This window comes from Suillus clintonianus (assembly GCF_016758775.1).
Source record: "Suillus clintonianus strain FC179 chromosome Unknown DEU56scaffold_17, whole genome shotgun sequence".
Lineage (NCBI taxonomy): Eukaryota > Fungi > Basidiomycota > Agaricomycetes > Boletales > Suillaceae > Suillus > Suillus clintonianus.
This window is the reverse complement of record NW_024539241.1, coordinates 132,819-160,755: the sequence shown is the minus strand read 5'-3', so window position 1 is coordinate 160,755 and position 27,937 is coordinate 132,819. Positions and strand designations below refer to the sequence as shown.

Genomic DNA, 27,937 nt, shown 5'->3' with positions numbered 1-27,937 from the left:
TTGACTCATGAGCGACACCATACCATACTTATAACGCCTCGTCCACTATAGATATCACATATCAGCGCCAGTGCCAGAACTGCATATCCAGCTGCCTACTGACTTTGTCACTGCCATCGAGCGTCAACATGTATTCAGGGTACTTGAAATTTCGAAGAAAACCACGGAACGGCATGATTCGTTGTTGGGGAACGGGGATGGTCTCCGAATCTGCGATTTCAACATCGTTTTAAGTGTACGTTCCTGCGCAGGCCCAGCATTCCGCTGTCCCGAGCATGACATACGTCCCTTAAATCGTGTAAGTAATTCAACGATGGAGAACCATACTGTAAATGAAACCCACCGCCTCGTGATCAGCCATTGTGGCTAAATTTGATACATACACAATCTGAAGCTTCCATTGCGTGCTCACGAGAGGATTTTCTATTGGTCTCTCGACGGTGACTATCACAACGTGGTGCTTCCGTGTTCGGTTGTCAGGACTATTTGTCGACGGTACGACTATTTTTCCATAATCAGATCAGATCAGACTGTTGGTCTCTCAGCATACTAGTGACTACCTCGCCGTGGAAGTCAATTGCAGAAATAGTTACAAACCATTCCTCAATTTCGCTTGCGAAGAATGTGTGTCAATGGCACAAATACATTAAGTGCTGTCCCGAGCATGCAACTCACCGCTTTGTACACACTAGTTGCCAGCGTGACGAAAGTTGGTACTCCACTCTAGAGCTTCCATTGCAAAAGGAGCTACTAGTTTTCGCTTGCCTGGAATGTTTGTCGCGGGAATCAGAAAATTGGTCTCATTTCGTTTACAAGGAACGGATGCGGATCGTAAGCGATTGTGGCACAGCATCAGGGTCTTTTTTCTGTGCCGTCGCTTTATTTCCTCCTTCAGCCAGGCACTGAGGTGCCCCACAAATTACAATTATACTTTCTCAAAGACGTCAACGGTCAGGCGCACGCGTGCACCATGCAGTATTTGTTTCAGCATGTAAACGAGTGAATTTGAGAAGGAGAACAGGACGGGGGAGTGTTTTGGGGCCGGGCTGGGGCGTGAATGACGCGGGTGGTTGAGGTGGTAAAGTTGATGGCTGCATAAGAGGGGCCAAGGGTATACGTTCTGTAAGATATTGACCGAGGGCTAAGTTCAGGACGGAGAAAATAGGGCGGCGGTGCGTGTTAGTCTCCCTTCAAGTTAGTCGGAGCATAAGAGAAGGAAGACAGGTACATGCAGCATTATTCACAAAGTGATTCTCGTTTGCGGCCATTCGGATGACATTCACAGGCTCTAATCTAGGCCTGGATCCCAACTGGTACTGGCTCAACAAGTTCTGCGGCTCGTCAGTCAGTAAAGCTCAGGGTAAAAACGCTAATATATTACCTTGCAAGAAGAGAGGAAGGAAGAACAGCAAGAAAATGGCCCGGTGCCGCTGGCCGAAGGTGTTGTTTTGCGTCTTCTATGTCATAGATCTGATCAAGACCATCCGATGCATCATAAGGAAATTCCTCTGGACCCAACTTGAAGTCTACTTATATATTCTATCTGGTATAAGCACTTGGTGAAGGTGGTTTCGGGCCTTCGGCGTATGTGGACTTCTTATCGATGGAGGTGCGAAGTCTTGACAATTTGCAGAAACTCTGAACAGTCAGAAAACAGCATTATATCTCGTGCACTAAATACATAAATAGTCATGGTACAACTAAGATTAACCGTCATAGATGTCGTATAATGGGTCTGTTACATTCTGGAGATTAGCATTAGCTAGTAAGTATCATACTATGATGGGGGAAGGAAGTCAATTATATCGGGAATTACAAAAGAAAATATCCAAGTGGGATTTGAGTAGTATCTGCAAGAAATTTGTCCGCATGCAGGTTGTCCTGCAAAAATTATGCCCCCGTAATAAGAATTATCCTACTTCATTGAAGGGAGGGGCGGTGGCGGGTAAAGGAGAGTGGAAATATTAGCTGCTTCTTCGTAGGCCTTGATGCCTCCACCCCCCAACTGCAAGGGTGTTAGAGAGTCAAAGGTCGGACATAACTGGTCCCATGCATCTATAAAGCAGTTCAGCAATAGAAATTCAATTGCTTCACGTATGACCTACCTGACACGTCTTTCATATGTGCGCGGGTATCTGAGGGACTTTCCGCGAATACTATGGCCAGCCCGCTGGATGTGAAGGATTAGCGATGTATTTCACGAGGACATTCACACACATACGCTTCGAGGTGCCAGTCAATGTGACTATTGGTTCAGAGTTAGTACCCTTCTTGACAGCTCGATAAAAATGATGTCATACCAATGCAAGAACCAGGGGCCAGAATTGTCGGTCACCCATCGTATCACCATCTGCTGCCCAGGGCTTCCAGCGCTTACCACGTCGCGGCGAACTGGGTTCACGTAATTGAAGGTGCTGTTGCCCGCGCTCTGTACGACATCGAAGGAATGCTAATGATCATATCAGTGCCAGCCAGACATGCCGTCGAAGTTAGGGCAAACTTACCCCGTGAAGGTGTATGGGGTGCTGGTGAAATATAAATAAGGCACATCAGCGTCAAAGGAATGGAAAAGACGTACGGGTCCACCTGGACCGGTTGTTGACAATGTCAACTCTACCACTTTGTGAGCCTCGAGAACGATTACATTCCCGTTTGGGAGCAGCTGAGACGGCTCTTGAGCTCCACTGAGAATTTGGAGTAGAACAGGAACGGTGGGGGGTTTGAAAGTGGCATTATTAACATAGAAGGTTCCGTTAATGGAGGTAACCTCGAGGTTGAGATTGATGTCTGCCTTCCCATACTCTGGAATACCCGGAGCACCTGGATTGATCAGAGCGTGCAAGTTGGTCTCTGCCAACGGGTTTTTGGGTGCGGTATTGATGGTAGTCGGTTCGGCCTTTCGGGCATCTTTGTAGCGCAGGATAGCAGAATTCGTTCCACCCTCATAGGATGCATTCGCCGTATTAGGAAGATTGCGTATCCAGTAGTTATCCACCGGCTTATCGGCCACCAGAACCACGGAATAGCGCTGACCTGCAAAAATCTGGAGCTGGTCTACCACCAAAGGTTCGGTCAGCTCTCCATCCGCTTCGATGACGGTTAAGTTATGGCCATCTATGGAGAACTGGAAGTTGGGATCGCACGACATTGAAATCAGGCGCATGCGATATCGCTTTCCCTGCTCAACAGTGATCACCGCGAGATCAGACTCGGGTCCGCCAGCATATCGACCGAGTCCATTGATGAGCGAAGAGCTCGCAGTATTACCTCTGATGTAGCGTAAAACGGTGGCCACAGTATGATACCTGGTGATACTTTAGTCAGGCAGCTTACCAACATCCACAAAACTCACCAGTCGGAAAGGGTGATCACGGTACTCGCTGGCAACACATGATGGTCAGAGGGAGTTTATATGAAATAATTGTTCACTCACCATCGTCGACATCGTACATGTATGCCAAAGGGTCACAAGGATCATAGATTACCAGGGGACCCCTCAGACCATCACACTGTTCCACAGGTCAGTCCTCCGCTACGTGTGCAAGGTTCAAGAAATATTTACATATTGGACGGAATAATGACTGTGATACCAATAAGTGCCTGCTTGGTTCGGGGCGGAGAAAGAGTGCAAAAAAGAGTGGTTTTGGGCAATGGGGTATTGCGTGACCGAGGACGCCCCGTCAGCATAGCCCGTCCCGTTCTGGTAGAGACCGTGCCAGTGCTGCGGTAAACAAGGTTAATTATTAGCAACGTTAATGGTTGACGCTACACACGACACTGGTACTCTTAAACATCAACTCGTCCTCTAGCTCGTTGACCACCTCAATGGCAAAGTCATCTCCCTGTTGTAAAGTCAGCACTAGTGCATAACAAGGAGGCCGACAGAATTCCACCTTCTGAGCTGCAATCAAGGGTCCAGGGAATACGCCATCCACAAGAGTTGCTCTGTTGAAGATCAGGAGTGAGCTTTAAGTGCCATGGCAGTAGACTCACAAGCGTTCGAAGCCATCGGGGGCGATGACTTTATTACCTATGGTCAGTCTGGTTTTGGGGCCCAGTACGGTGGGCTGAGATAATGGGTATGATTGTGAACGAGATACTATAGCTGCAGCATTAATTGATGAGATAATAGAAGCGATTATGATAGGAATAAACATCGTGATTATTCACGATAGGTGGTAATGCTCTCGCCGAGAGAGTAGTAGGAAATAGGATATGATTATGATGAGGGAACACATCCCTCTTCGCAGCTTTTATCTTGCAGCGGCGGACAGCCTTGACCGTTTCTCGATTCAAGGCAGCTGTGACCTCGATTGATGATGACCGACGTGCGATCGCGTCGAAAACAGTCACCCAGTGCCCCGGAAATCTGAATCTTGTCAATGTACTGGGATTTAGAAACTATCGGCCGACGCGTTGAAGAATGGCAACGTACCAATGAACCATGACTCTGACACAACGGAACATAACTCAGGCGGCCAGGAGAGTGTCCCATAACAGTGCAAGTGCGTGGTTGTCACAGCAATTCGAGACAACTCGGAAAAGTGATTCCTCATCGAGTATGTCGAATCCTAGGATGTGTCATGACACCAATAAAAGCCGATATTGATGTCATCGGTGCTGTATGATTATAATGATCACCTCGAAAGACCGATGACATCCCGGACGTTCCGTGCTGAATTCTACCGATGTTGTTGCTGTGCGATACAGAACGAAAAGTGAGGGTTGTGTGTTTTTTAGAGCGCGGGACCAGGCAATGACCGAGGATCCCGAAACAGCGCATGCTGTGTTTAGTTTGTGGCTTCATTCCCGTTCAGTGATGATGAAGAGCTTTCCGTGTTCCGGATCAGCTAGGCTAGCGAAATCTAAAGTCAAAATTAGTGCCGATACGACCTACCAAGTATGACTTAGATGAACACGCCAACTTGCCACAGACCAGAGATACTGACAACGGCCACATCTCGTGTGGCTATTGCACACACTGGAATTGGTGATGGTATGGGCCAGATTAGCTCGTAATAAAAAAAAAACACGTGCATTTTCTGGCACAGACCTGAGGAAAACAGCGCTAGCAGTGGCCACCAACACGATGGATTGTAATATAACACAAGAGGTATTAGTAAGCATCATTGTACTGAGCTATGTCGTTTGAGACAAAAAGGCGTTGCGATGGCGCAAAAACTCTTCGCGGAGGATTGAAGACCCATTAATGACTTCAAACAGGAATGGCTTTGCCTAAACGAACTGAATATGGGAAGTGGCCATGCGAAGTATTGCCAACAAGTGCCTGTCGGGTCAGTCAAAAGGCGTACACAGGTACCGGTAGGATTGGGGCCTGGTCAAGTTGCTACGAAACGTGCCTGGCCTTGATGATGGTTGCGGCGCGATCGCAATGACCAAAGGTTATTGAATCGCGCAAGTCGTGGGCTGAAGTGACTATAAGGAACTCATCAGCAACTGATCTGAGCCTATTCACGGCTAGCAAGCTATGGCAGTGACGGTGGAATCGCATGACCGCAGACAGGCAGGGGCCCTATATTTGATTGATTCCGGAAGTCGGGCTGCCGCTAAAGTGACAATGACTGAGGCAAAAAGCCAATGCTTGACTCGCGCCCCACTGCATGCCAGCTCTTGATATGCAGTGACGCGGCTGCGGATCAAAGAACCAGTCGGCCTTGCCTGAGAGGGGGGCCCGGGGAACAATTCATGCACATGTACATGTGTGACGCGTTTGGAAGAACCTCCCTTGGAAGGAATACGCGGCAAACCATTTGAAACCCCGCACATGCGGTACCGCACCGTGCTACCACAATTTTGTGGCCACCAGCTCGCTCTCGTGCCTCCCTTCCTCATTCTCTGTCTGCCCGCACAGTCGTCGCCATCGAAACCTCCGATGGACACGTCCCCGAGTTTGACACACCAAACATCGCCACGCGCACTCGATGCACTCGTAGGACCGACAGCGCAAAGAAACAAGCATGTGAGGAGATGGAGCACTTGGTGTAGGCCGTGGTGAATAAGTCGCACGGCTAAGCAGGCGTCTACTTTACGCGTCTTGCGGGCCCGCGGTATTATGTGTACCGCCATTTTGCGACGCCGCGTCGCGTATATGCACTATGGTATATATCTTCGATTCGTCATTTACCTCGTTTTAGCTAACACACCGGTTGAAAAAATGAATACTCGACATTTCAGCTATCTATTTCGCACACAGCACGATGTCGATGTAACTAATTGCATCGAAGGAAAATCGTCATCGCTAGTTATCTTTCAGCGCAAGTCAGTGTTTGGTTTGTGTGGCTTTGAATCTCTGACTGTTGGCTCGTGCCAGAGACGTCGACCACGGCCGTAGGTATACTGTAGAGATACGACACTAGCTTCGTCACGTGCAGCACGTGACAAAGTCACGCTTAGTGTCACAGCTTCGAATTACCCTGTCACCTGTGACCACATAAAAAATAGCTTCGGAAATTGTGATTTTGTCAAGGCTTCTTGTCTGATTCATATCTTATTATAAAGTTGAGAAATAACAGGTAGAATCTAGCTGGACATTGTTGTTTTTTATATGTTTTTTGTATGTTTTTTATATGTTTTTCTGTATGTTTTTACCACATGTCACAAATTAGCTTCGGCCCCCAAAAAATTGGTGTGACAGTCACACCAAATAGGTTCGATTCGTTGATGGCTGTGACCTGTGACGAACCTAGTGTCGTATCTCTACAGTATATGTTCAGCACTTCTGACTTGCCGCCATGGCCATATCCACAGGCTCTTCCTGGTTCTTCATGTGCTTTACTTACAGACGAACTCCAGGATACACTGGTGCCGTGACGACGTTAGCTGGACAGTATTGGTGACACTGACAGCGACAGCCACCAACAAGCATCCAAGTCTTGAGATCTGATCTCCGCGGAACGCTCTGACTCGTTCCTCGGAAATCCGGGCCTATATGCTAATGTATGCGCCCCTTTGGAACCGGTACCGTACAGTATGAGGTGAGAGCATTAATATTGTCGCCTGCAGCTGTATCCGAGGCTCCGAGCCATAAAAAAACTCAAAGTCGATATGACGTCGAATATCGGTTGCGATCTTTGTCCGTTAATTACTGTGCAATATCATACAGGGCAGGTTTCGGGCCTTCTGCGTGGACTTTCTCATCGATGGAGGTGCGAAGTGTTGAAAATTCACCGGGGCTCTGAACGGTCAGAACAACGCGTGATGTTTCGTGCTCTTGATGGGCATCAACATGAAGTAACACGAACGGGTTTACCTGCGGATAGTACATGACTTCCATACCGAAGCAATTAGACTCAACCGGAGCTATGAATGTCACGAGGCAAATCGGCAAGGTCGAGTCATCCTCCCGCGAAGTGATTTTGACCGAACCAGGGCCTAGACTTCACGGGGCTCGTCGTCACGAACCCTCCCGTACTCCCAGCGTTACCATGATCACCCTCAAGATATAGGTACACAATATTAAAAATTAAGCTTTCAACTTTGATTCACAATACCTCCACATTGCAAAAAACCCGAGGATCAAACGATCCAACATTATTATTTATTCAATAACGTAGACGACAAAATTCCGAAGAGCACGGTGCATGCTGAAAGACTGTTTTCCCAAAATGATTGTAGGTAGTAACGTACAATATGTGCGATATGCTATGTGTCCGTGATATAATACATGTTCTTCCTTCCAAGTCCGCGCCTGCAGTGACCAAGGTAGATGGATCCGCGATGCGTTGTTTCGACTGTTGAATCGACGGCGATATGATACAAGTGAGAGCGAAAGCGAAAGAAAGCAAGGAAAGCAAGTGCGAGAAGCACGACAGCGAGCGACCATTAGTACAAATGATATTGATAGACCATGCAACTGGCGAATCGCAAATCCCGCATCATGACAAACTAGCCTTGTCATATGCGGGCTGTTCGCTACACCGAGAACGAACGGAGCTCTGTATCATATCCGTGAGTGAAAGGACGTCTCAAACATTCTTATGCCAGGAACAAACCAAGTTCTCGTCGTCGCCGTATGATTTGCTTGCTTCCTCGATTTCGCTGCCTCCGCTGTTCTCATCCTGTCGCGAAAAACTCACCGACTGCTGGGTCTGATGCTGTGTGTTAGTGTCGAAAAACTGGGACTCGAAGCGCGTGACTCACCGCCTTTGTGCTCAATGGCATGCGGAAGCGGAGCGCACTCGGTATACCCTCGTTTCGCGAATCTTGTCGATCAGACAACGTCTCTTCTTCATTGAGACCAACGCCATGCTTGACTTCCCGGGTGTTCAAGCTGGGAAAAAAAAGTGAGCGTCTGATGAAGGGTTGGGTAAACGACATACAGTCCCAAGACAGTGTTCACATAAACTATGGTCCGTCATGAGCATATACATGAGGAGGTTAGTGGGTGCTGAAAACGTACCCCTGCATGATATCATCTGGAATGCTATCCAGTATGGTTTTCCTGGTGCTGCAACAAACTGTATAGATTAGTTATGGAGGGCCGCTCCCTGAGAATAAGAATAAACTTACCGTGCCAAGGAAGGCCAGCTGAACGACCCTGACAAACAGAAACATGGTTAGGCTGCACAAGTCGGCACAGAGTAAAACTCACGCGAGTATGAGGCCACGGCCGACACACAGCACAACGACATTGTCTATCACTCCCTCAGGCCTGAAAACAACGTGTGAGCAATTGCGTGAATCTCACCACTTGAAACACTGACACGTGCATGTCCGGATAACGTGCAGGACGCAATGACCAACACATCGCAACGACAATGATGATGTTCGTGACTGCTGCGAAGCCCTGGCTGATGCCAGCAACAATCTGTGATTCCCGGTGAGCACCCTCCCGATATGTGGAATCAATTGAAACACCCACGGCCATAGGAGGCAACGCAAATGCAGACAGCTGCCTTTGCTTGAAACTAAGAAATGACTCAGAATCAGTGACGGCATCCATGATGGTTCAATATCCGCTTACACCTGCCCTACTGAAGCTGCGCTGCCGTCAATAGTGTTCAATTGAATATCAAATACACTAACTCAGGCCGAACACTGTAATCAAAGTCCACGTCAAGTAAGGTTTTACACAGCGGGAAAGGGTACTGACCAAAGGCGATGAAGGCACAAAAAAACTGTGACAGGGTCAGTGGAATTGACCGAGCATGATTACCAAACACGTACCACTGCCACTGTGACGACTCTCGAAGTGATACTCGAAGGACCACCGCAAACTATTGAGCGATGAGACAAACAAAAAACGCGAAACTCTTGACTCACCAGTATAAAGTCGACGAGCGAAGAACCTGAGGGAGAGTAAGATATGTCACATGTTATATCAATGATTGGCGCCCTTACAACTGTACGATCAGAGTGAGAATGACCTAAAGTGATGCTGTGAGATACGCCGAAAACCGCGTCTAGAGTTATAGACTCACCGAAAGGAGATCTTGTATCTTTTTACGGCAGACAGTGAGAAGCAGCTAAAGTGTGCATGTGCCAAGTCCACTTACGCAAAAAGTCCTAGAGAAAACGGTTACAAAGGCCCGCACTTCACGAAGTGACACTTACGTTGTGGCATATAGGACATCCATGCTGACGTCGAACATTGTTATCAGGTAGTGATATAATCTGTTCAGATGCGTTAGAAATTGGAGGACATGGAGACGAAGCTCGTACAGCTCAGATACTATGAATCTAGGTCAGGAATACAGAAAACACGTGTGAAAATGATCGCACCTAGGCAAGTTGACGTGGTGTCTAGGACACTGAATATGTGTAAGGCGTAATTCAAGTTGAAAGCTAGAATACATTACAATAGTGCCCCGACCTGCGAGAAAGTGGAATGTTAGACGGGCACTCGACAGAGCGGGAAGGAAAAGCGTACCAAGACTCTTGTCCATATATCATCGTTCGAGTATCGAGAAAAATAGATGTACATCTCTGCAACGTACGAAAGGATAAGACAGATTCGGTGAGAAGGCGTTAAATACTCACGAAAGAATGTCAAGCCATATAGGAAAGTTGCCAATGCGAAGCCGACGAAAAGAACCACGAGATTCTCTACTTCGGCGGGAGAAGGGGAGCTGAGGTCACTGGTACTCATCTTGCGTAGTGAAGCGCAGATTGAGGAGGAAGGAACTTGGATTAAGAAGTATGCATGGATGAGAGGATCAGTTGAAGTACATCTGGACGCGGTACCCTTATAACGTGAAAGTTCAATTCATTCGGATAACTAGTGCATTATAAGTATAAGCAAATGACGGGAAATGCCCATGTAGCTATAGGGCGAATAGAGTTCAATTTTGCGCCATGTGGAGGCATTATGTAAACCAACATCATGTTGCGGCTTACTGACACCGTGATCGAATTGTGATCGCTGAACTTAAGGCCAAATTGAAAAAACCATTTAGCCAGTGTCCGAGGAGGCTCGTCAGGTGACTCAGGTCGTACTCAGCTTTAGACAGCGACATCGGATTGCCCAAATATCAGCTGGAAGCGATCAAGACACACAAAGGTTTCAGTGGAATTCAGGTGCGTCTGACAGCCTCACTCGAGGCGAGAAACTTATTTGCTTGCCGTTTTAATCCGGCGGTATCGATCATAAGAACCGATGTGCATTTAGCCTTTTCCGAATAACATACCCTTGAACTTTGACAACGCCCCCAACTCCAATACTGGCGCCCGCGACAATAATGCCGACCTGGCTCTGGGCCTGTGGGAACAGTCGTTATGCGCCGACAATTCTTGCAGAAAGACACGATCTCGCCTCCGACTTGCACAGTAAAATTTCGTGTCGTTGCATGCTACGTTCCCGCTATGCTTAGCTTGTAGGGTCGAATAACCGCCTTTCTCGGGCGACTCTAGGTGCCGAATTATTAAAACGATTTATAGACACAAACGTGTGTGCTTGGGGTAGCGAAACCCAGTCAGCATGGATCATCATCTGTGTAACCGTAACTCTGACTGATTAATATGTTTCAGTACTTTTCTATTAGAGCGCTCACCGAGACCGATCGTCCGGGTCAGCGAACTCTTTGTGTGCGCTTTCACTTACTTCTCCTTTTTGTACTTGGCAGGGAAGAAACCCTCCCGATAGGCGCAAGTGTTCAACTGTGGCGTACAGCCCTGCAGTTTGGGCGATACCGTTATATATAGATTAGTAGGCTCGGGATTCGGGAACTGGGCTGACTTTATGCAGTGCGACAATGGACGAACCTATCATGGTCCTAAGTAGCGCTCGCTCTGCTTCCTCAGTCAGTCACTGACTCTGTATGTCTCGACTCACGAAATTTAATTAGTGGACGGCAATACTGCTCTAGCGATACACGATCGTGATCAACATGTAAGCTCGATCAGGGCGTCGCTGAATGTCAAGTCAGAGACTCAATGTCCAATTTCAAACGCAATTGTCTCTGTCACTCATTCACGTGCAGGAAGTCACTCAAGGTTGTGCCACAGGCCCGGATCATGCCCTATCATATACCTTCAATTATCTATCCTAGTATGGCTAATATCATCCCCCGTGCCTCTATCCTTAATGAAATACTTAGGGTTTTGCCGCTTTTACCGCCGGTAGCACACCACAGTGACCACCAGGCCTGCGCCTCACATCAGAGGAGGACGCACTGTCTTTCGCAGAACAACGCGTCCTCCGTGTAGGTGAGTGTCATAAAAGTCCGGGATATGCGAGCCATGTGTAAGTACCTCCACCCTGCATTTCCCTATTCAGGGCATGTCGTCATTGCATGCAGCGGGACCCGGATGGGAATGAACTTTGAAGGTCGTATACGAAGGCTTATCTCAAACCTTATGGATCACGGATCCGTAGGTAAGCAGCTCCTCATTGTAATACCATTGAAACGTCGGCCCCAATAAGTTCTTGTTTACAACTTGCTTACAATCCTAGACGTTGCGGGCGCCTATGAAGGCCAGGGGTATCAACTCCCGCGAACATCGCTGGCAGGGGGGGTAGCACAGGTAGACTATGCCATCAAACGTTATGCATGTATGTAAGTTTAGCATTTTTTTCACCAGGTGTGGTACTCGGACCTGCATGGTCGGTGCGTGTGACACAGTTTCTCCTGGATCTCGATGACGAAAGGTCGAACGGGATTCGCTCTCAAGAACGGAATACCCGCCTCAACCGCGTATCCTACTAATCATGAAAGGTGACTGACTTCCCTTTGCGCCGAGTTTAACATTGTTAATCACACAAGAAACGGTGCGTTGGCTAACGTGCACTGTGGTTATTATTTCTTATTGATTTTCGTAGTCCAAATGTTGAAAATTACTGGAACAGTAGCATGCAACACAGTCGCTAAGTTAGTGACCCGCTTGTCAAAGGGCAGGAGCTAAGGGGAACACGAGCGGACGTGATACCTGATACCACGGTTGTCTGATTGCTCATGTATAAATTACAGGTCATGCCAATCTCCATTCAGCCGACTCCAAACTGGCAGCGGTGAAATCATTACCGTACTCCGGGCATCAGAAGTAGGCCCCTGCGCGTACGACGAGGCCCCTAGTCCCTGCAGGAGTTTTACACCTATCTGTCGTATGTATTTTTCATTGCGTCTTCTCAGCTTTTGCTAAACTCAGTCTGTGCTCTTGCGCAAATTATCGCAAGACGGACTCCTTACACAATAATTAGTTATAAATTCGTCGTGCAGGATAACAGTACGAGCATGCTAGATCTGAGCAGGAGAAACCGCGGCTTAAGAAAGCTATTGAAGAACCTGAGCTCTACTGATTGAATTAAGCGCCCGCAGTTATAGTTAAGCGCCATTGGGACGGACTTACCACACAACTATGAAACTCCGTCCGGGCGTCGGTTACGTGAACTGCCTTGCAAAAGAATAATTCAATTGGGCTCATTCGTCTCAAACCGCCTCAGGTTCATTCACAACGGTAGATGCTCGCCCGTGCAAGCTCTGCGTCCTCCAAGTCCACTCGTCTGTTGCCACGTCCCAGACTCCCGGAATCACGCAACGCAGAATCCTTGCGCTTTTGGCATAATCCCGGTGGATATATTGGGCAAACCAGCGCAAGGACATATATCCAGATTGATAGCTCCAATCCAGCGCTAAAGTACCCCGCACAAATCCAATCTCTATCCTCGACGTCCATTGGCTTTGGCTTGCGCCCGCGAACCCAGTTTTCAAGACTACAGACCTCGAGACCGTTCTCCAGCAGCTCGCGCGCGACATCAAGCTTTGCATTCGAGTTATCTGAAAGTGATCCTATCATGGCTTCGTTGACTGCGCCACAGGCTCCTCCCAAGTGGAATCACACCCCGGAAGAAGTGTTGAGTATCACCAAGCAGGCACTTGCGCAGAATAAGGCGGTCAGTGACAAGGTCGCGGCTCTCCCGGAGGCTGAATGCAACTTCGAGACAGTAAGTGGCATGTCTTGCGTGCGTCATCTAACTGATCATCTCATTTCATTCGTAGGTTTTTGTGAGTGATGCTTCTGATCAATTGCCATCGCATTCTTAGACAAGCTTCCGACGTTAGGTACCGCTTGCTGACGCAGAGGCAGAAGTCACTATCATCTGCGAGCCCCTCGGATTCTACCAGAACGTCTCCACCTCCAAAGAGCTTCGAGATGCTTCGAACCAAGCAGAAGTCCTCCAGCGCGAGTTTGATGTCGAGGAGTCCATGCGTCTTGACGTGTTCAAAGCCAAGGCCGCTGCAGAGAAGAATCTGCGCGAATCGGGTGCATGGGAGAAGTTGAGTGACGAGCAGCGGAGGCTCGTGGAGAAGATGGTGTTGGATGGTAAGAGAGCTGGGCTTGCGCTTCCTGAGGAGGAGCGTGAGGTGTTGATGCAGTACAAGAAGGAGCTCTCGCAAGCTTGCTTGGATTTCAGCGTAGGGATTGTTTCTTCAGTGTTTAGGTGTTATGCTGATAGTGTGTGTAGAAAAACTTCAATGAAGAGAATGTGAGGATGTTCGTCTGTTTTGATTCATGATATTGATCACACAAACATGCATAGGGTTCCATCTCGTTCACTCTCGAAGAGCTGGATGGAGTCCCGGGTGATGTTATCTCGGGTTATACGAAGCGCACTGAGGGCTCGAAGGAAGTCTATGATGTCACTTTCAAGACGCCAGATATCTTCCCAATCGTATGTGGCATCACGAGGAGCTTCTATTGATTTACCTGAGGAATTTTTCCAGTTCAAATCCGCGCATAATCCAGCCACGCGACGCGCTGCTCATGAAGGATACGAGGACCGACTGAATCAAAATGTGCCATTACTTGAGAAGGCCCTTGACCTCCGTCGGCGCATTGCCGCGATGCTCGGCTATGACACCTGGGCAGATTACATCACGGAAGTGAAGATGGTCAAGTCTGGTAAGAACGCCGAGGACGTGAGTGTTTGATGATTTTAATTACTCCTGTCAAACTAATATGCACGCGCTCTAGTTCCTAGATGAACTCGAGGCGAAGCTGCGCCCTGTGGGAGAGAAAGAGCGTAAGATTCTGCTTCAACTCAAGAAAGAGGAACATGAGGAGCGCGGACTTCCGTTCGATGGCGAGTTCTACATCTGGGACTACAGGTAAGTCCCCGCACCAGTACCATGAACCTTGGCTCATTGGTGTCATACAGGTATTATGACCGCGTCTATGTCGAGAAGACACTCAATCTCGACGAATCCATCGTGAAGGAATATTTCCCGGTCTCGGTCGTTGTTCCCACGATCTTGAAGATATACCAGGATCTGCTTGGAGTCAAGTTCATTGAGATCAAGGGCGATGCCAAAGACGTCTGGCATCCAGGTGAGTGGCACTCTCCGTGATGGAAAGATTTTCAGCCTTCTAAATTTTTGCTCTAGAAGTGCAACAGTTCGCTGTGTGGGAAAAGGACGCTAAAGACGAATCTGCATTTGTAGGATATTGCTATCTTGATCTGTTTCCCCGCGGTAAGGGCGCGAAGTTTCATTTGTATTTGTATTTGACCTTGCTGAACTTTGTTCTCTTTGGTAGCTGCAAAATACTCTCACGCAGCTGTATGGGGCCTCCTCCCGGGCTATGAGCTACCGTCGAGCAAACGTTACTACCCTCTGACGGCAATGGTGGCGAATCTCGCAAAGCCAACTCCCGAGCGACCCGCTTTGATGCGACACGACGACGTAACAACGTTCTTCCATGAGATGGGTCATGTATTCCATGGATTACTTAGCCGGACGAAGTACGCGCGATTCCACGGTACATCCGTGGCGAGAGACTTCGTTGAGGCGCCTTCGCAAATGCTTGAAAATTGGTCAGTATTATGCACAACCCTGACGGGAGGAATGTGCTATTTGAAGAGTACTGACGGCATGGAGCAGGTGCTGGGAGCCCAAGGTGCTAGAGAAAATGTCTAGCCACTACGAGACACAGGAGCCGCTATCGCCGGAATTGATAGATAAGTTGATCAAGAGGTGTGTTTCATCTCCTTGGGTTTTCGAGAACAAAGTATGATAAGTGTCACAGCCGCTACGTAAATGTTGGGCTATTCTACCTTCGGCAACTGTTCTTTGCCAAATTTGATCTCAAAGTGCACGTGGATAAAGGTTAGACACACGTGTTATTTTTTTTTGACTGCATAGTTTACGGGCTATTTTGCAGAGGCGGCAGATTATACCAAACTCTGGAATGACCTGCGTGAATCGATCTCACTTGTAAAAGGGGGTAAAGCCCAGCCAGGACAAGGGACTTTCGGGCATATCGTCGGTGGCTATGACGCAGGGTACTATGGGTGAGTCATGCGATTGTCGTATTCTGATGGACCATCGACTGAAACTGACACCTCGGATGAACGTGATAACCAGGTACACGTACTCACTCGTATTTGCCGCGGACATGTATGCGACAGTTTTCAAAAAAGACCCATTAAACCCTGCTTTGGGTAAGCGTTACAGGGACAAGATTCTCCTGGTGGGAGGTAGCCGGGATGAAACGGACTCGCTTGAGGTGCGTCGCTTCATCTTTGCGATTCTATCTATTATGGTGCTCACATGATTGAACAGGATTTCCTGGGTCGATCGCCGAACTCGGATGCATTCCTGGAGGAGATTTTTGGGAAAGTGACCACTGCGAGTTTGTGAATCTGATGGAATGATCCAAGGAGAGATGTCCTCGCAACATATACATTAAGTAGTTGTATGTATCATAGGAATAAGAGCGGTCCTCGCAACGTAGTCGCGTCATAGGAGAGAAATCGAAAGCGTATTTATTGGGAAAGCCACGTGCGTACGTATTAGGGTTTACTGATTCAGGCATTCCCCTTGCACCGCCCTCCTGGCGATAGCGCAAACAATAGGTCGGCTAGCGACCAACGCGGAATACCTGGTAGCAGAACATACCAAACATTCGAGGGTATAGCTTATCTGTGGATCTAACCTAACATCAGGTTCTGGGCAAGACTAGAGCAGGCACAAGGATGAACGGGGGAAAAGAAGCGAAGGTGAGTAATGGGTGTGTCCGCCAAGACGCTTGTTATGCTCTTGTGCATTTGACCTGCTCACGAACTTCTCGCCTTTTCCAGCCATCAGCCTCGAACGACGCAGCCACTAATCTCAGGAAACTCATTGCGACTCAGGTAAGCGCCATCCCTTGTTTCTTTCGAACCATTTCAATCGCTGTCCGTCCATGTCCGCCGCCGCTGAACCCGGCGTGCGTCCAAGACGTCGCAGCTGGCTAGCTTGGTATGGTCCACAGAAGGACACTGCCAAGGACGTGCCCAGACCAACCCTTCTCTTGGATACGGGGTTGGCAACACCAATAGAGCATATCCAGCAGACCTTCCCTTCTGCAGACTCAGGTGCGAGCGGTCTGCGTCGTGAGTCAAGCTTAAAGACATCGCGGCCTAGCACACCGAAACGCAGCTCAATTTCTTCCTTATCTCAATTGCTTTCCTTACATTCATCTCCTCATTCCTCTGTTTCTCATCTACAGCAGTATGAGCAAACTTCACCAGTCAACGGCGCATCGTCGTCTTCTGCTACATCGCCGCCCTCGACCTCCGTCATGAAATCACCTGATCTAGCCACTCGAACCCCCACATCCTTCGGGAAGATCTCTTTCAACTCCGTGATGGGGGGTCTTTCCGCGCTCTCACTGTCTCGTACGACAACCAATGAGGACAAAGACAAAGACAAGGAAACTCGCGGACGCACCACAAGCAAACGGAAGCCTCGCGCCTCATCTTTTGTACTTCCATCTTATGCAAAAGACAAGGACAAAGATAAGGACACAGCATCCGTAGCTTCCAAGGAATCCATCCGTGCCCGCTCGTCATCTCCCTTCAGTTTACGCCGTTTCCGTCCTCGTGATCGCGATGCATCTCCCGCTCCCCTTCCCCTCGAGGAATCGGATTGTGACTCTGTCACTTCACGACGTACACTTGCCGTCCGACCTCGCAATGCTTTCACAGATGATCCAGATTCAGGTTCAGAGTACGCTGGGGAAGAAACAGAAGATGACGAAGATGAGTGGAGCGATGACGCCACGGGCATGTTCGATTTCGTCACTGAGAGGAACACGGAGCAGAACGCGCTTATTCCTGCCCATGAGATGGCGACGGGAGACCTGGACCTCGACGATGTAACTATGGATCCTGACCCATTGGGTGAAGGTGTCAATGTCGTGGTGCCACCCGAGCCTTATTTTCCTTCTACTCTTAACCGGACGAGTTTCACCTCGATTAAAGGCAAGCGTGGAGGTCCTAAGCGAAAGAAGTCCCGGCATCATGAAACTCTTCCTTTGAAGACGGCTCGCCCACTATTCCAGCGTGATAGGTGCACCATCACCATGACTCAGGGCGATCCGGAGGCATCAGAAAGACGGAAGCGGATGTATATTGTTGCTAGTGACCTCAGCGAGGAGAGTCGTTATGCTGTTGAGTGGGGTATCGGCACAGTGATTCGAGACGGCGATCATCTGTGAGTGTTCTCACCCTTCTTGTGGCGCACTGTCAAATCTATGATACAGGCTCATCGTTACGGTTGTCGAAAACGAGGCTAAAGGTAATGGTACCTTAACTTGTATTCACACCCTTGTTTTGATGTACATGATGCAGTTGACCCGCCCATCCCCAACCCAGCGGAGCGTGCCACCAGACTTCGTTCTCAACAGGAAGTAAGACAACTCTTATATCCTCTCACCATTAACTCACGCCGGAGTATAGCGTCAAGGCCTTGCCTATATCCTCGTCCGTCAAGCAACGTCGCTATTGCAACGCACGCACTTGAACGTTACCGTCTCCTGCCAAGCATGGCACTCGAAAAATGCGCGCCACATGCTCCTCGACATTGTCGACTACAACGAACCCACGATGCTGATCGTGGGGTCCCGAGGATTGGGTCAGATCAAGGGGTGAGTGCACACGATGGTCTCGTTATGCCACTAGAACCAATCTGTCACCATCTCCGTAGCATTCTCTTGGGATCAACATCACACTATCTCATTCAAGTAAGCCTTCTCACACCCTTCGGAGTTTACCGCCATAACACTTGGTCTGATATCTGAATTATTAGCGTTGTTCCGTCCCGGTCATGGTTGCCCGCCGCCGGCTTAAGCGGCCCCCGAAGCGCTCTGCTCACCTTGCCAAGAACCGCTTGCATGTGCCCCTTGCGGAGGCTGGGATCGACAGAGTCGCCCCCAAGGTTGACCAGGACGTCGCGGTCATGCGGGACGAGATGCAGCGGGACGACGATCGGCGAGGTGAGAAGGAGGAGAGAGTTATTGATGAGGATGGTGAGGAGCCTGGGGAGGATGGCGAAGGAGATGGCGCGGAGGGCGAAGGTTACTTGGGTACCAAGGTCGGGGGATAACGAAACGCGAGCTTAAAGCTCTTTGATTTCGCCGTGTGTTGATTCCTCTGGGTCTGACATTGAACTTGTTTCTTCTCTATTTTTCTCTCTCTTCAGACGCACCCAGATATGACTGGTTGCTGAATGGTATTGATACCTGAATGAGTACTGCCACAACCCGTCATGTATGATAGCCATAGAAAGTTTTTACGAGTGTAACATTGTAGCATTACAGACTCGTCCATTAATATTGACTGCAGTTTGTCCACTTTTCTTGGGCACGATCACGCGGTGTCATGTAAATGTAGCCCTGAACGATTAGATGGAGTTCATACTTGGCTGCATGCTCTGAAGCTTGCATCCAAACGCAGACGCTGGCACCAACCGTGCATCTCAACATCATGTGATGACCTGAAATGCACCGATCATACTTCAACTTGAAATAAACAGCAGAATCACCATTAAGTATGCAGCAAACTAAAAACAAGTTGTTAATTGTTGTTAAGTACTATGAAAACCAGAAAAACAATCGAGAGTCATAAACATGAAGGAACTGTTCGTGATCAATACATTGGTAGCATGATATCATGTGCTCTCCTCCGTCGCAACCACTGGAGCCTCGATGCGTTCCACGCCAGCCATTTGCATCCTATCATAGAAGTCAATACCAGTGACAGGTACATCAGTCATCATGGACACTCACAGAGCCTCATCCTCAATCTCCGTGTGGTCAGTAACGCGAAGGTATACCATCGGTGCGGCGAAGATCATACCAGCAACCGTGAGGCACCACGTCGACAGGAATATGTTCATGTATCTAAATCACTGATCCAGCGATTTGTTCAAGAACGGAGGGATAATGAACTTACGGGGCACTAGCACCATCAGCACTCCAGACGCCTGCTGCACCTGCTGATTGCAGGGACTTGTCTATATGGGTTCTTGATCAATACCGAACTTGTACTTTTGATTCGTCGATACGCACAAAAGCCAGTGAACACTGCCAGCTTGGCAGGGTCGTTCGACATTGCGCCCATCAGCCAGTATGCATATGTCTGCCACATTGAATCCAGGAAGCCATAGAAGATCATGAGCCAGACATGGGCAGCGTAGTTCTTGTCCAAGAAGTCGATTTTGTAAGCACCCTTCGCAGCCTCCTGAGCGCGGGTATATGTCCTAAGGATCGCATTGATGTGAACTTGGACGTGCAATGCGGAAAGATGACTTACTTTTGGTAGAAGTATGCCCAGACGTGGACGACGAAAACCATGAAGAACACGATGACCCAGCCATATAAGGCACGGACTCTGCGCCGGACCCTCTTCAAGTCAAGGACAAAGTAGCCAATGAAGACGGATCCAAAGATCTGTGATGTCCAGTACATGAAGTTGTTGAGACCTCGAGTACGGATGTTGAATATCGCGCCATTGTAATCATTGAATTCTGCGCAACGTATCAGCAACCAAACTGATCCCAAGAAGAAATGTGCGAACGCCAGGTGTAGAAGTAATTGCTGGCAAAGAACATCGGAAAGAGTAACAAAATCCAGGGGTCAGTCTTCAGGGCCACGAACAGGCTCAAAAACTCTGTCTTCCAGGATGGATGGCGGACCAGGTTCACGCGAGTTCCATCAGTGCGGATCATTTTGTCTGGGTTCGCCATGAACAGTGGGATAAATATGCCGATAAGAGTCAGGATTAAGAAGCCAACCTAATGAACTGTCAATTTCTGTTGGCAATAACGGGTCAAATGACTTACATATGTGCCATTGCCAACTGAACACGACAAAATTCGTCAGTGCTGCCTTGAGATGGCAATATTGTGCTCTTACCGCCGTTGGCCTGACAGTGGAGGATATAAGCGTCCACACATTTATAAATGTAACACTTCACTCACCGTATTGTGGAAATTGGTTCCAAACGCGACAGCAGACCCGACAACCCCTCCAAGGTTGAAGATGGCCCAAAAGATACTGATGAACATGCCCTTCTGGGCCTCAGTGGGGTATGACATCATCATCGAGCCCTGCGCCGTCCAAAGAAAAGCTGCACAGACACCGAGGATGGGGCCGACTGCGACAACGAAAGCACCCGCGCCAGGATGAATGTTGACGGCGCTGAATGGCGATGTTTGAGCATAGTTATAGGTCAAATAACAAGGCATCTTACAGGAAGGAGGCAATATACAACGAATAGCCCCAGGTCCCAAACATCAGAGTCCGTCGAGCACCAATCACATTGTTAACGGAACTGCAACAATATTAGCCACTATGGCCAAGAGCGACCATGATGACCCTGACTTACCCAGAAAAGAACCCAAAAAACGCAAAAGTCGCATACACGCCCGCATTTGAGTTTGCCGAGTCCTTACTGTTAACTTGACCTCCACCTCCGAGACCAGTAAGCGCGTTAAACATGCCAGGGCACATGAAACACACGAATCCCAACATCGACACCTGCGTTATGGGGTGATAGTAGTATCTTCTCCATCCTGTCGGACGGTCGAAGATTTCTGCGCGCTGAGAACCAGAATCCTCGCTGCTGCTGCTGCTACCGAGTTTCTCGACTTCTGCTTGCGCGTCAGACATGGTGGTTGGAAAATGCAGCGGGCGACAACGCGGACCATGAAGTAAAAGACTCGGTGATTCTTATAACGTAGCGTTATCAAGCGCTCATGTGGAATGTAGACACATGCGGCCTGCGGCGTATCAATCCCCGTGGGCAAAGGCAATTGGGAGAAACGATTCCTGCTAAAATAAGCAATGCCGGCGAGGGAAAGCGAAGTGCAACAAAGGGAACTGCACCCCATATTCTACTGCACCCCGTATTTGCCGAACTGCCATGCGCTGTCTACAGGCACAGTTCTATGCATGGGCAGACGCAGAATGAATGGACGATGATTTTCATCACGGTGATAGGTCGTACATCGTAAAAGAGCCACAGTGTAAGGCCTTGCAAAGAATACAGGTGCACGGCCGGGTCTGAAAATGGTATACCCATCGCTTGCCCGTTACCGATATCTTTCCAACATAGGTGAGGCACCAACACATTAGTGGATGAGTGGCCATGGATCAACATCATAGATGTAGGGCAAGTCTCTCATGCATGTCATTCCGCATGCGATCTCTCACCTTCTCGTGCTTGTTCTCAGCACATGGTGCGTGAATGCACTGTCGAGACTAGTGGAGATTTCGGAGATGTACTGAGTCTTGTGACAATGTGTAGCATGCACGGTCCAAAAGCGGTAGCCCCAATTGAAACAAAGTAACAAATAGCAGGCTCACCTAGGTACTAGGCTACACGTTGGATACTTCTGAGAATCAATCTGCAGGGAACTTACGAGTCCATCCAGCAACCATAATCACCGATCGCGAAGGTCTAAATGAAATACATATTTCTATGTGCGTACAAAATCCATCGTTCTTGCTCCGATTGTACATCACTTGTCGTTTTCCTTCTCAGCGAGCTCAGAAAGTTTCTCCACATTGGGGCGATTCAACCTGGGGAAGAAATATTATCAAGTAACAGTAACGAGGGCAAAATAGAGGAACTTACAAAGCCTCGTCATCAATCTCCGTGTGGTCCTTTACGCGGACATAGACCAAAGGGAAGGCGCACATCATGCCAGCAGCAACAAGGACCCAAGTGGAAACGAAAATGTTCATATATCTGTTAAAGAAATCTTTATTTACATTCTTCTGGAAAAGAACAAAGCTTACGGTCGTCGTAGAGCATCGAGACGCCACGCAATAGCCGATCCAGAAGACTGGAAGCATTTGTCTTGGGAAGTAGAAGATCGTCAGAATAGGATCTATTGCGTGCTTTCGATGTCAGATCTTACAGAAGCCAGCGAACACGGCAAGCTTTGCAGGGTCATTGGACATAGCGCCCATCAGCCAGTAGGCAGTTGTCTGCCACATAGAGTCGAGGAGGCCGAAGAGAATCATGAGCCATACATGCGCAGAATAGTCGGGGTCGTTCATATCCATCTTGACGGCAGTAGGAGACTCTGAGGCGCGAGTATAGGTCCTTTGAAATTGACTGTCGTACCAGACAAGAGCTAGACGGCAACTTACTTTTGGTAAAAGTATGCCCAGGTATAGATAGCAAAGACAAAGACAACCACAATCGACCAGCATAGGAACGCGCGGAACCGCCTACGGAACCGCTTCAAATCCAGAACAAAGTGACCAATGAGGAATGAGCCAAAGATTTGAGAAGTCCAATACACAAAGTTGTTCAGGCTGCGGGTACGGATGTTGAACAAGGCACCGTTATAATCATTGAATACTAGAAAACACATCAACCTCTTGCAGCGTCGTTTCCCTGTGACATTTTACTCACGCCAAGCGTAGAAGTAGTTGCTGGCGAAGAACATGGGGAACAGCAGGACAATCCAAGGGTCCGTCTTCAGGGCCACAAAAAGACTCAAAAACTCAGTTTTCCAAGAAGGGTGGCGGATAGGCGTCACTTTGGTTCCGTCAGTGCGGATCATCTTGTATGGATCCACAAGGAAGGTGGGCAATACTACACCAATGAGGGTGAGGATGAGGAGTCCGATCTGCATAAGTATGATCAAATCAGTCATAAGAACTTGTACATGATTACAGAGGAGCTCACATAGGTTCCATTCCCAACTTTGTTTGCCTGATTTTGTGTGTATGAACATCATACACCTTATATATAGGTCATGACGTTTTACCGTGGAGTTAAAATTCAACCCGAAGGCCACCGAAGAGCCGACAACACTTCCCAGGTTAAAGATAGCCCAGAAGTAACCGATGAACGTCCCCTTCTGAGCCTCCGTGGGGTATGCCATTATCAAGGATCCTTGCGCCGTCCATATCAAGGCCGCACAGATACCTGAGATAGCTCCGGTAACAACGACGAAGTCACCTGCACCAGGGTGGATATTCGTTGCACTATTCAACCGAGTCAGGAAGTATCGAAAGATGGAAGACGGACAAAAACGTGCATGTAGGACGCGATGTACAGAGGATATCCACACGTTCCGAGAAACAGGCAGAGTCTAGATCCAAGCACGTTATGTACCGAGCTTATAGGAAACAAAATTCAAATCAAATGGACGTGACACCAAACAATGCCCGGGACTGACCCAGAAAAAAATGCAAAGAAGGCAAGGGTAGCATAGTGAGTAGCAGTCGCGTTTGCGCTGGTAGTCGCATCGACTTGACCACCGGCACCAAGACCACTAAGGGAGTTGAATATGCCCGGGCACATAAAACAGACCAAGCCCACTAGGCAGACCTGTGTCACTGGGTGGTGGTAGATACCTCTCCATCCCTTGGGACGCTCGAAGATTTCGGCTTGTTCAACAGACGAAGTACTCTTGTTGGCCTTTTCTTCCTCACCAGTTGACATGGCGGAAGGAAGGATGCGTGCCCAGCCGCAAGAATTGAGTCTCTTGTACTTGAAGAGCGTTCATAATTAATATGGCGCATGACCAAACGAGGTCTGCAGACTCGTCAGCTATGTGTTCTGCGTGGGACGCGATACGGAGGATCGACACTGGACAGGTCAACTTGTGATTTTTGGCGTCATGTTATTGGGCGGCACAGTGGGCGGCTACTAGGTGGTGCCCCAGGTGACCCTCCGGAAGTCGATAATAGAGGGCATCCGTCGGGAAGGCGCCTCATTCCATCAAAAGAATTTGGGTCGAGAATAAGTAGTACCATGGGTGTTCCCTCAGACTGCATAAAAGCGAACACGGTGAGTAAAGCGCGTTGCTCAAGCGCTCGAGCACAATGATGCACACGTGGTCCATAAAGAGGAAATGAACGTGGGGTCTACATCATCTCCCGGCGCCCACGGCCCGCAAATTATTATCTAAATTCTGCCAACTCCCCTCACCAAGGTTCCAATATTTAGTTCGGTGAAGGCATCAAGATCACCAATTAATCGTCAATCCAAAAAGGAGCTCAAATACGGCCTATAAAAAGACACCAGACTCATATATATAGGCCTTGTTCACTACCGTCTGCCAATAATTGATTTGTGACCCATGAATACGCATAACGTACAATTCCTCCTGGCAGCAAGACGACTACAAATACCGACCTCGAAGATACTAAAACAACAAAAGATCTCATTACAAGTTCGTGTGTCATAAATACACTGTCTTTCTCTCTTACTGCACGAACACTTATCATTTTACTTCTCAGAGGGTTCAGGAAGTCTCTCGACGTTTGGGCGGTTCAACCTGGGGAGACCAGTAAGTACGTAAGGTAACAAGGTAACAGATTGACTCACAGAGCCTCATCGTCCATCTCCGTGTAGTCTTTGACGCGCATGTAGACCAACGGGAAGGCACATATCATGCCGGCAGCCGCTAGCACCCAAGTAGAAATGAAAATGTCCATATATCTGTGAATAAAATAAAAAGTCTACAGACTCCCTGAAATTTGATGAAACTTACGGTTTTTGAACAGCGTCGAGGCGCCAAACGACTGCGGATCCAGCAGACTGGAAGCACTTGTCTTGGAAAGGTTAGAACTCGGGCTGTGGCATGACTTCAATGTGAGATAATCTTACAGAAGCCGGTAAACACGGCGAGCTTTGCAGGGTCATTGGACATAGCGCCCATCAGCCAGTAGGCAGTTGTCTGCCACATAGAGTCGAGGAGGCCGTAGAAAATCATGAGCCATATATGTGCGGGGTAATCCGGATCGTTGATATCCATCTTGACGGCTGTAGGAGGCTCTGAGGCGCGAGTATAAGTCCTGTGGAGTTGAGGGTCATGTTGGACAAGAGGTGGACCGTGACTGAAGACTCACAGTTGGTAATAGTATGACCATAGATGAACAGCAAAAACCAACACCACTACAATTGACCAGCCCAAGAATGCACGGACACGTCTACGGAACCGCCTCAAATCCAGGACATAGTGACCAATGAAGAATGAGCCAAAGATCTGAGCAGTCCAATAAACGAAGTTGTTCAGGCCGCGGGTGCGAATGTTGAACAAGGCGCCGTTATAATCGTTGAATTCTGGAAAATGAATCAACCTCTTGCGGTGTTATTTCCCTGTGCTGTGTGACTCACGCCAGGTGTAGAAGTAGTTGCTCGCGAAGAACATGGGAAACAAGAGCACAATCCAAGGGTCCGTCTTTAGTGCCACAAAAAGACTGATAAACTCAGTTTTCCAAGAAGGATGACGGATAGGCGTGACTCTGGTTCCATCAGTACGGATCATCTTGTATGGGTCTGCAAGGAAGAGTGGCAAGACAACGCCAGTAAGGGAGAGGATCAGAAATCCGATCTTCAACCATATGATCAAAACAACCATAGAAACTTCATCGCATTGAGAGAAGAGCTCACATAGGTTCCATTTCCAACTTTATTCGCCTGAGTTTCTGTTCATAAACATCGTACAGCTGATTATAGCAAGGGGAGTTTACCATCGAGTTGAAGTTCGACCCAAAGGCCACTGCGGAACCAACGACACCTCCTAGGTTAAAGATTGCCCAAAAGTAACCGATGAACGTCCCCTTTTGAGCCTCGGTTGGGTAGGCCATCATCAGGGATCCCTGCGCCGTCCATACTAAGGCCGCACAGACACCTAATATAGCTCCAGCGACGACAACAAAATCACCTGCACCGGGATGTATGTTGGTTGCACTATTCGGTCCAGTGTGAGGACTAACAGACAGAGGACAGATAAAAACGTACAGGTATGACGCAATGTACAAAGAATATCCCCACGTTCCCAGCAATAGGCAGAGTCTAGGTCCAAGCACGTTGTGCACGGAGCTAAACAAGTCAGATAATCGCAAAGACTGAGCACTGCGCGCGACTGACCCAGAAAAAAAAGCGAAGAATGCAAAGGTAGCATAGAGAGCGGAATTCGCGTTTGCGCTGCTAGTTGCATCCACTTGACCAAAAGCGCCAAGACCAGTCATGGCGTTAAACATGCCCGGGCACATAAAGCACACGAAGCCCACGAGGCAGACCTGCGTGGCTGGGTGGTAATAAAGACCTCTCCATCCTCTGGGACGCTCGTGGATCTCGAGTTGTTCAACAGATGAAGTTGCAGATCCGATTACATGAGCCTTTTCTTCTCCAGTAGCCGACATGGCAGAAGGAAGGAGGCGAGACGCGCAGCGTTTGACTCCGAGCAACGTTTATAATTATATGGGCGCAAGACCAAATGAAGCCAGCAGGACTCGGAGCTCTATATGTTTTGCGGCGATACGGAGGCTCGACAGTTCAACTTCAGTGTGCCGTCAGGACGTTCAGTTAGGTATGTATTATGCCTCAGGGTGTGGCAGGTGACTTACTTGTAGTACCAACTTGGTACCAACTGAAGGACTTCGCAGGTCTCCGCTTCAAGTTGGTTCCGGAAGTCGATAAGAGAAGCGTCTAATCAATCTGCTCTTGGGAAGCTGCCACATCAACCCGAGTCCGAATAAAGGAATTTAGGGTGATGGGGATTATCGATACTACTACGTACGTTATCTGCAAAGTTAGAACTTAGTAACGTCGAGCGCCTTTGACCACATGCGGAGGGAAATGACCATGTCGCGCCCCCGACCACACAATCTCCCCGGAGCCCGCAGGCGAAGTACTACTGCCGACTCTCAGGCTGTCGCCAACCAAGTTCCAACAGGTTCCAAACACTCAGAAATGAAGAGTACCAACAGGTTCAGTTAAGCACTGGCAGAGCCCTACCGCAGAGCCTCGAGGACATGTTCCATCGGAAGCTTACATCGGAGATTACATAATGTTTGTTTGCAGAAAGAGCTGGAGAGATCCGAACGATAATGATTTGATTCTCAGTATCTGAACTATATCATTGTCATCAAGACTTGCCCGCATCATCCACTCGAAAACCCTGTCAACTGCGTCAGACTCGTTCAGTGCGGTACAAGGGTCCATTGTCCACCCTGGTCATTGTACCAAGTGCGACACGCATCAATGATAGGTTTTCCCGTGTCCTGTTTGATGTTTTTGCCCAACATGCGTCCAGACGCTATTAAGCTCAATGAAGAGCGCAGTATCTCGCATCAGATTCGAATATCCAGTTTTTTTAGCCTATAGTAACATTAACGTCACCATGACTGTGTTCTTCTCGAAGTTTTTTATAACGAGTTTCCATTCTCCTTGGGACTGCGCGGTCTT

At 48.5% G+C, this 27,937-nt stretch overlaps 9 protein-coding genes across 9 annotated transcripts; 4 read left to right on the top strand and 5 right to left on the bottom strand.

Annotated features, from left to right (window-relative positions):
• Nucleotides 1-1,691: 1,691 nt before the first annotated feature.
• DEU56DRAFT_182585 (laccase) lies at nt 1,692-4,324 on the bottom strand. Its single transcript, XM_041344954.1, has 12 exons — nt 3,994-4,324; nt 3,894-3,945; nt 3,774-3,842; nt 3,563-3,721; nt 3,434-3,509; nt 3,353-3,380; nt 2,579-3,305; nt 2,505-2,525; nt 2,301-2,449; nt 2,222-2,245; nt 2,106-2,170; nt 1,692-2,055 (listed from the first exon to the last, which is right to left on the bottom strand). The coding sequence occupies exons 1-12, from the start codon at nt 4,155-4,157 to the stop codon at nt 1,916-1,918; spliced, it is 1,674 nt and encodes a 557-aa protein (XP_041211155.1). The 5' UTR covers nt 4,158-4,324; the 3' UTR covers nt 1,692-1,915.
• A 1,455-nt stretch (nt 4,325-5,779) lies between these two features.
• DEU56DRAFT_788142 (uncharacterized protein) lies at nt 5,780-6,489 on the top strand. The gene is made up of 3 exons (XM_041352451.1): nt 5,780-6,119; nt 6,196-6,279; nt 6,332-6,489. Exon 1 carries the CDS (start codon nt 5,786-5,788, stop codon nt 6,014-6,016), a length of 231 nt encoding a protein of 76 aa, XP_041211154.1. The 5' UTR covers nt 5,780-5,785; the 3' UTR covers nt 6,017-6,119; nt 6,196-6,279; nt 6,332-6,489.
• A 1,191-nt stretch (nt 6,490-7,680) lies between these two features.
• Nucleotides 7,681-10,260, bottom strand: DEU56DRAFT_182512 (uncharacterized protein). The gene is made up of 23 exons (XM_041344953.1): nt 10,000-10,260; nt 9,890-9,945; nt 9,819-9,832; nt 9,742-9,770; nt 9,682-9,691; nt 9,574-9,633; nt 9,516-9,525; nt 9,441-9,458; nt 9,361-9,386; nt 9,283-9,308; nt 9,187-9,236; nt 9,113-9,137; nt 9,046-9,057; nt 8,984-8,999; nt 8,882-8,927; nt 8,724-8,827; nt 8,612-8,671; nt 8,530-8,557; nt 8,420-8,477; nt 8,340-8,364; nt 8,161-8,290; nt 8,013-8,108; nt 7,681-7,955 (listed from the first exon to the last, which is right to left on the bottom strand). Exons 1-23 carry the CDS (start codon nt 10,106-10,108, stop codon nt 7,896-7,898), a joined length of 1,068 nt encoding a protein of 355 aa, XP_041211153.1. The 5' UTR covers nt 10,109-10,260; the 3' UTR covers nt 7,681-7,895.
• Nucleotides 10,261-11,210: 950 nt separating this feature from the next.
• Nucleotides 11,211-12,754, top strand: DEU56DRAFT_899819 (uncharacterized protein; the record flags this gene model as incomplete). Its single annotated transcript, XM_041356499.1, has 10 exons — nt 11,211-11,258; nt 11,325-11,347; nt 11,439-11,506; nt 11,602-11,664; nt 11,735-11,833; nt 11,912-12,014; nt 12,040-12,065; nt 12,278-12,326; nt 12,426-12,498; nt 12,683-12,754. The coding sequence occupies 10 exons, from the start codon at nt 11,211-11,213 to the stop codon at nt 12,752-12,754; spliced, it is 624 nt and encodes a 207-aa protein (XP_041211152.1).
• Nucleotides 12,755-13,249: 495 nt separating this feature from the next.
• Nucleotides 13,250-16,094, top strand: DEU56DRAFT_732035 (uncharacterized protein; the record flags this gene model as incomplete). Its single annotated transcript, XM_041348249.1, has 14 exons — nt 13,250-13,399; nt 13,518-13,871; nt 13,922-13,942; nt 13,997-14,128; nt 14,181-14,375; nt 14,431-14,564; nt 14,615-14,784; nt 14,841-14,927; nt 14,992-15,268; nt 15,336-15,428; nt 15,481-15,560; nt 15,616-15,745; nt 15,819-15,960; nt 16,017-16,094. 14 exons carry the CDS (start codon nt 13,250-13,252, stop codon nt 16,092-16,094), a joined length of 2,043 nt encoding a protein of 680 aa, XP_041211151.1.
• Nucleotides 16,095-16,589: 495 nt separating this feature from the next.
• On the top strand, nt 16,590-19,081 carry DEU56DRAFT_788123 (uncharacterized protein). The gene is made up of 6 exons (XM_041352450.1): nt 16,590-17,930; nt 17,980-18,014; nt 18,068-18,126; nt 18,176-18,363; nt 18,423-18,459; nt 18,525-19,081. The coding sequence occupies exons 1-6, from the start codon at nt 16,639-16,641 to the stop codon at nt 18,819-18,821; spliced, it is 1,908 nt and encodes a 635-aa protein (XP_041211150.1). The 5' UTR covers nt 16,590-16,638; the 3' UTR covers nt 18,822-19,081.
• Nucleotides 19,082-19,385: 304 nt separating this feature from the next.
• DEU56DRAFT_910091 (MFS general substrate transporter) lies at nt 19,386-21,387 on the bottom strand (the record flags this gene model as incomplete). The annotated part of the gene is made up of 11 exons (XM_041357150.1): nt 19,386-19,449; nt 19,504-19,617; nt 19,670-19,730; nt 19,786-19,976; nt 20,030-20,243; nt 20,294-20,510; nt 20,559-20,575; nt 20,632-20,641; nt 20,697-20,916; nt 20,969-21,049; nt 21,104-21,387. The coding sequence occupies 11 exons, from the start codon at nt 21,385-21,387 to the stop codon at nt 19,386-19,388; spliced, it is 1,473 nt and encodes a 490-aa protein (XP_041211149.1).
• A 689-nt stretch (nt 21,388-22,076) lies between these two features.
• Nucleotides 22,077-24,523, bottom strand: DEU56DRAFT_788105 (MFS general substrate transporter). The gene is made up of 9 exons (XM_041352449.1): nt 23,916-24,523; nt 23,775-23,855; nt 23,502-23,721; nt 23,420-23,446; nt 23,144-23,360; nt 22,876-23,089; nt 22,641-22,828; nt 22,519-22,579; nt 22,077-22,468 (listed from the first exon to the last, which is right to left on the bottom strand). The coding sequence occupies exons 1-9, from the start codon at nt 24,179-24,181 to the stop codon at nt 22,351-22,353; spliced, it is 1,392 nt and encodes a 463-aa protein (XP_041211148.1). The 5' UTR covers nt 24,182-24,523; the 3' UTR covers nt 22,077-22,350.
• A 262-nt stretch (nt 24,524-24,785) lies between these two features.
• On the bottom strand, nt 24,786-27,100 carry DEU56DRAFT_182265 (MFS general substrate transporter). Its single transcript, XM_041344952.1, has 11 exons — nt 27,097-27,100; nt 26,618-27,029; nt 26,489-26,569; nt 26,218-26,437; nt 26,138-26,164; nt 25,862-26,078; nt 25,594-25,807; nt 25,352-25,539; nt 25,236-25,296; nt 25,070-25,183; nt 24,786-25,019 (listed from the first exon to the last, which is right to left on the bottom strand). Exons 2-11 carry the CDS (start codon nt 26,890-26,892, stop codon nt 24,971-24,973), a joined length of 1,446 nt encoding a protein of 481 aa, XP_041211147.1. The 5' UTR covers nt 26,893-27,029; nt 27,097-27,100; the 3' UTR covers nt 24,786-24,970.
• Between the last annotated feature and the right edge of the window lie 837 nt (nt 27,101-27,937).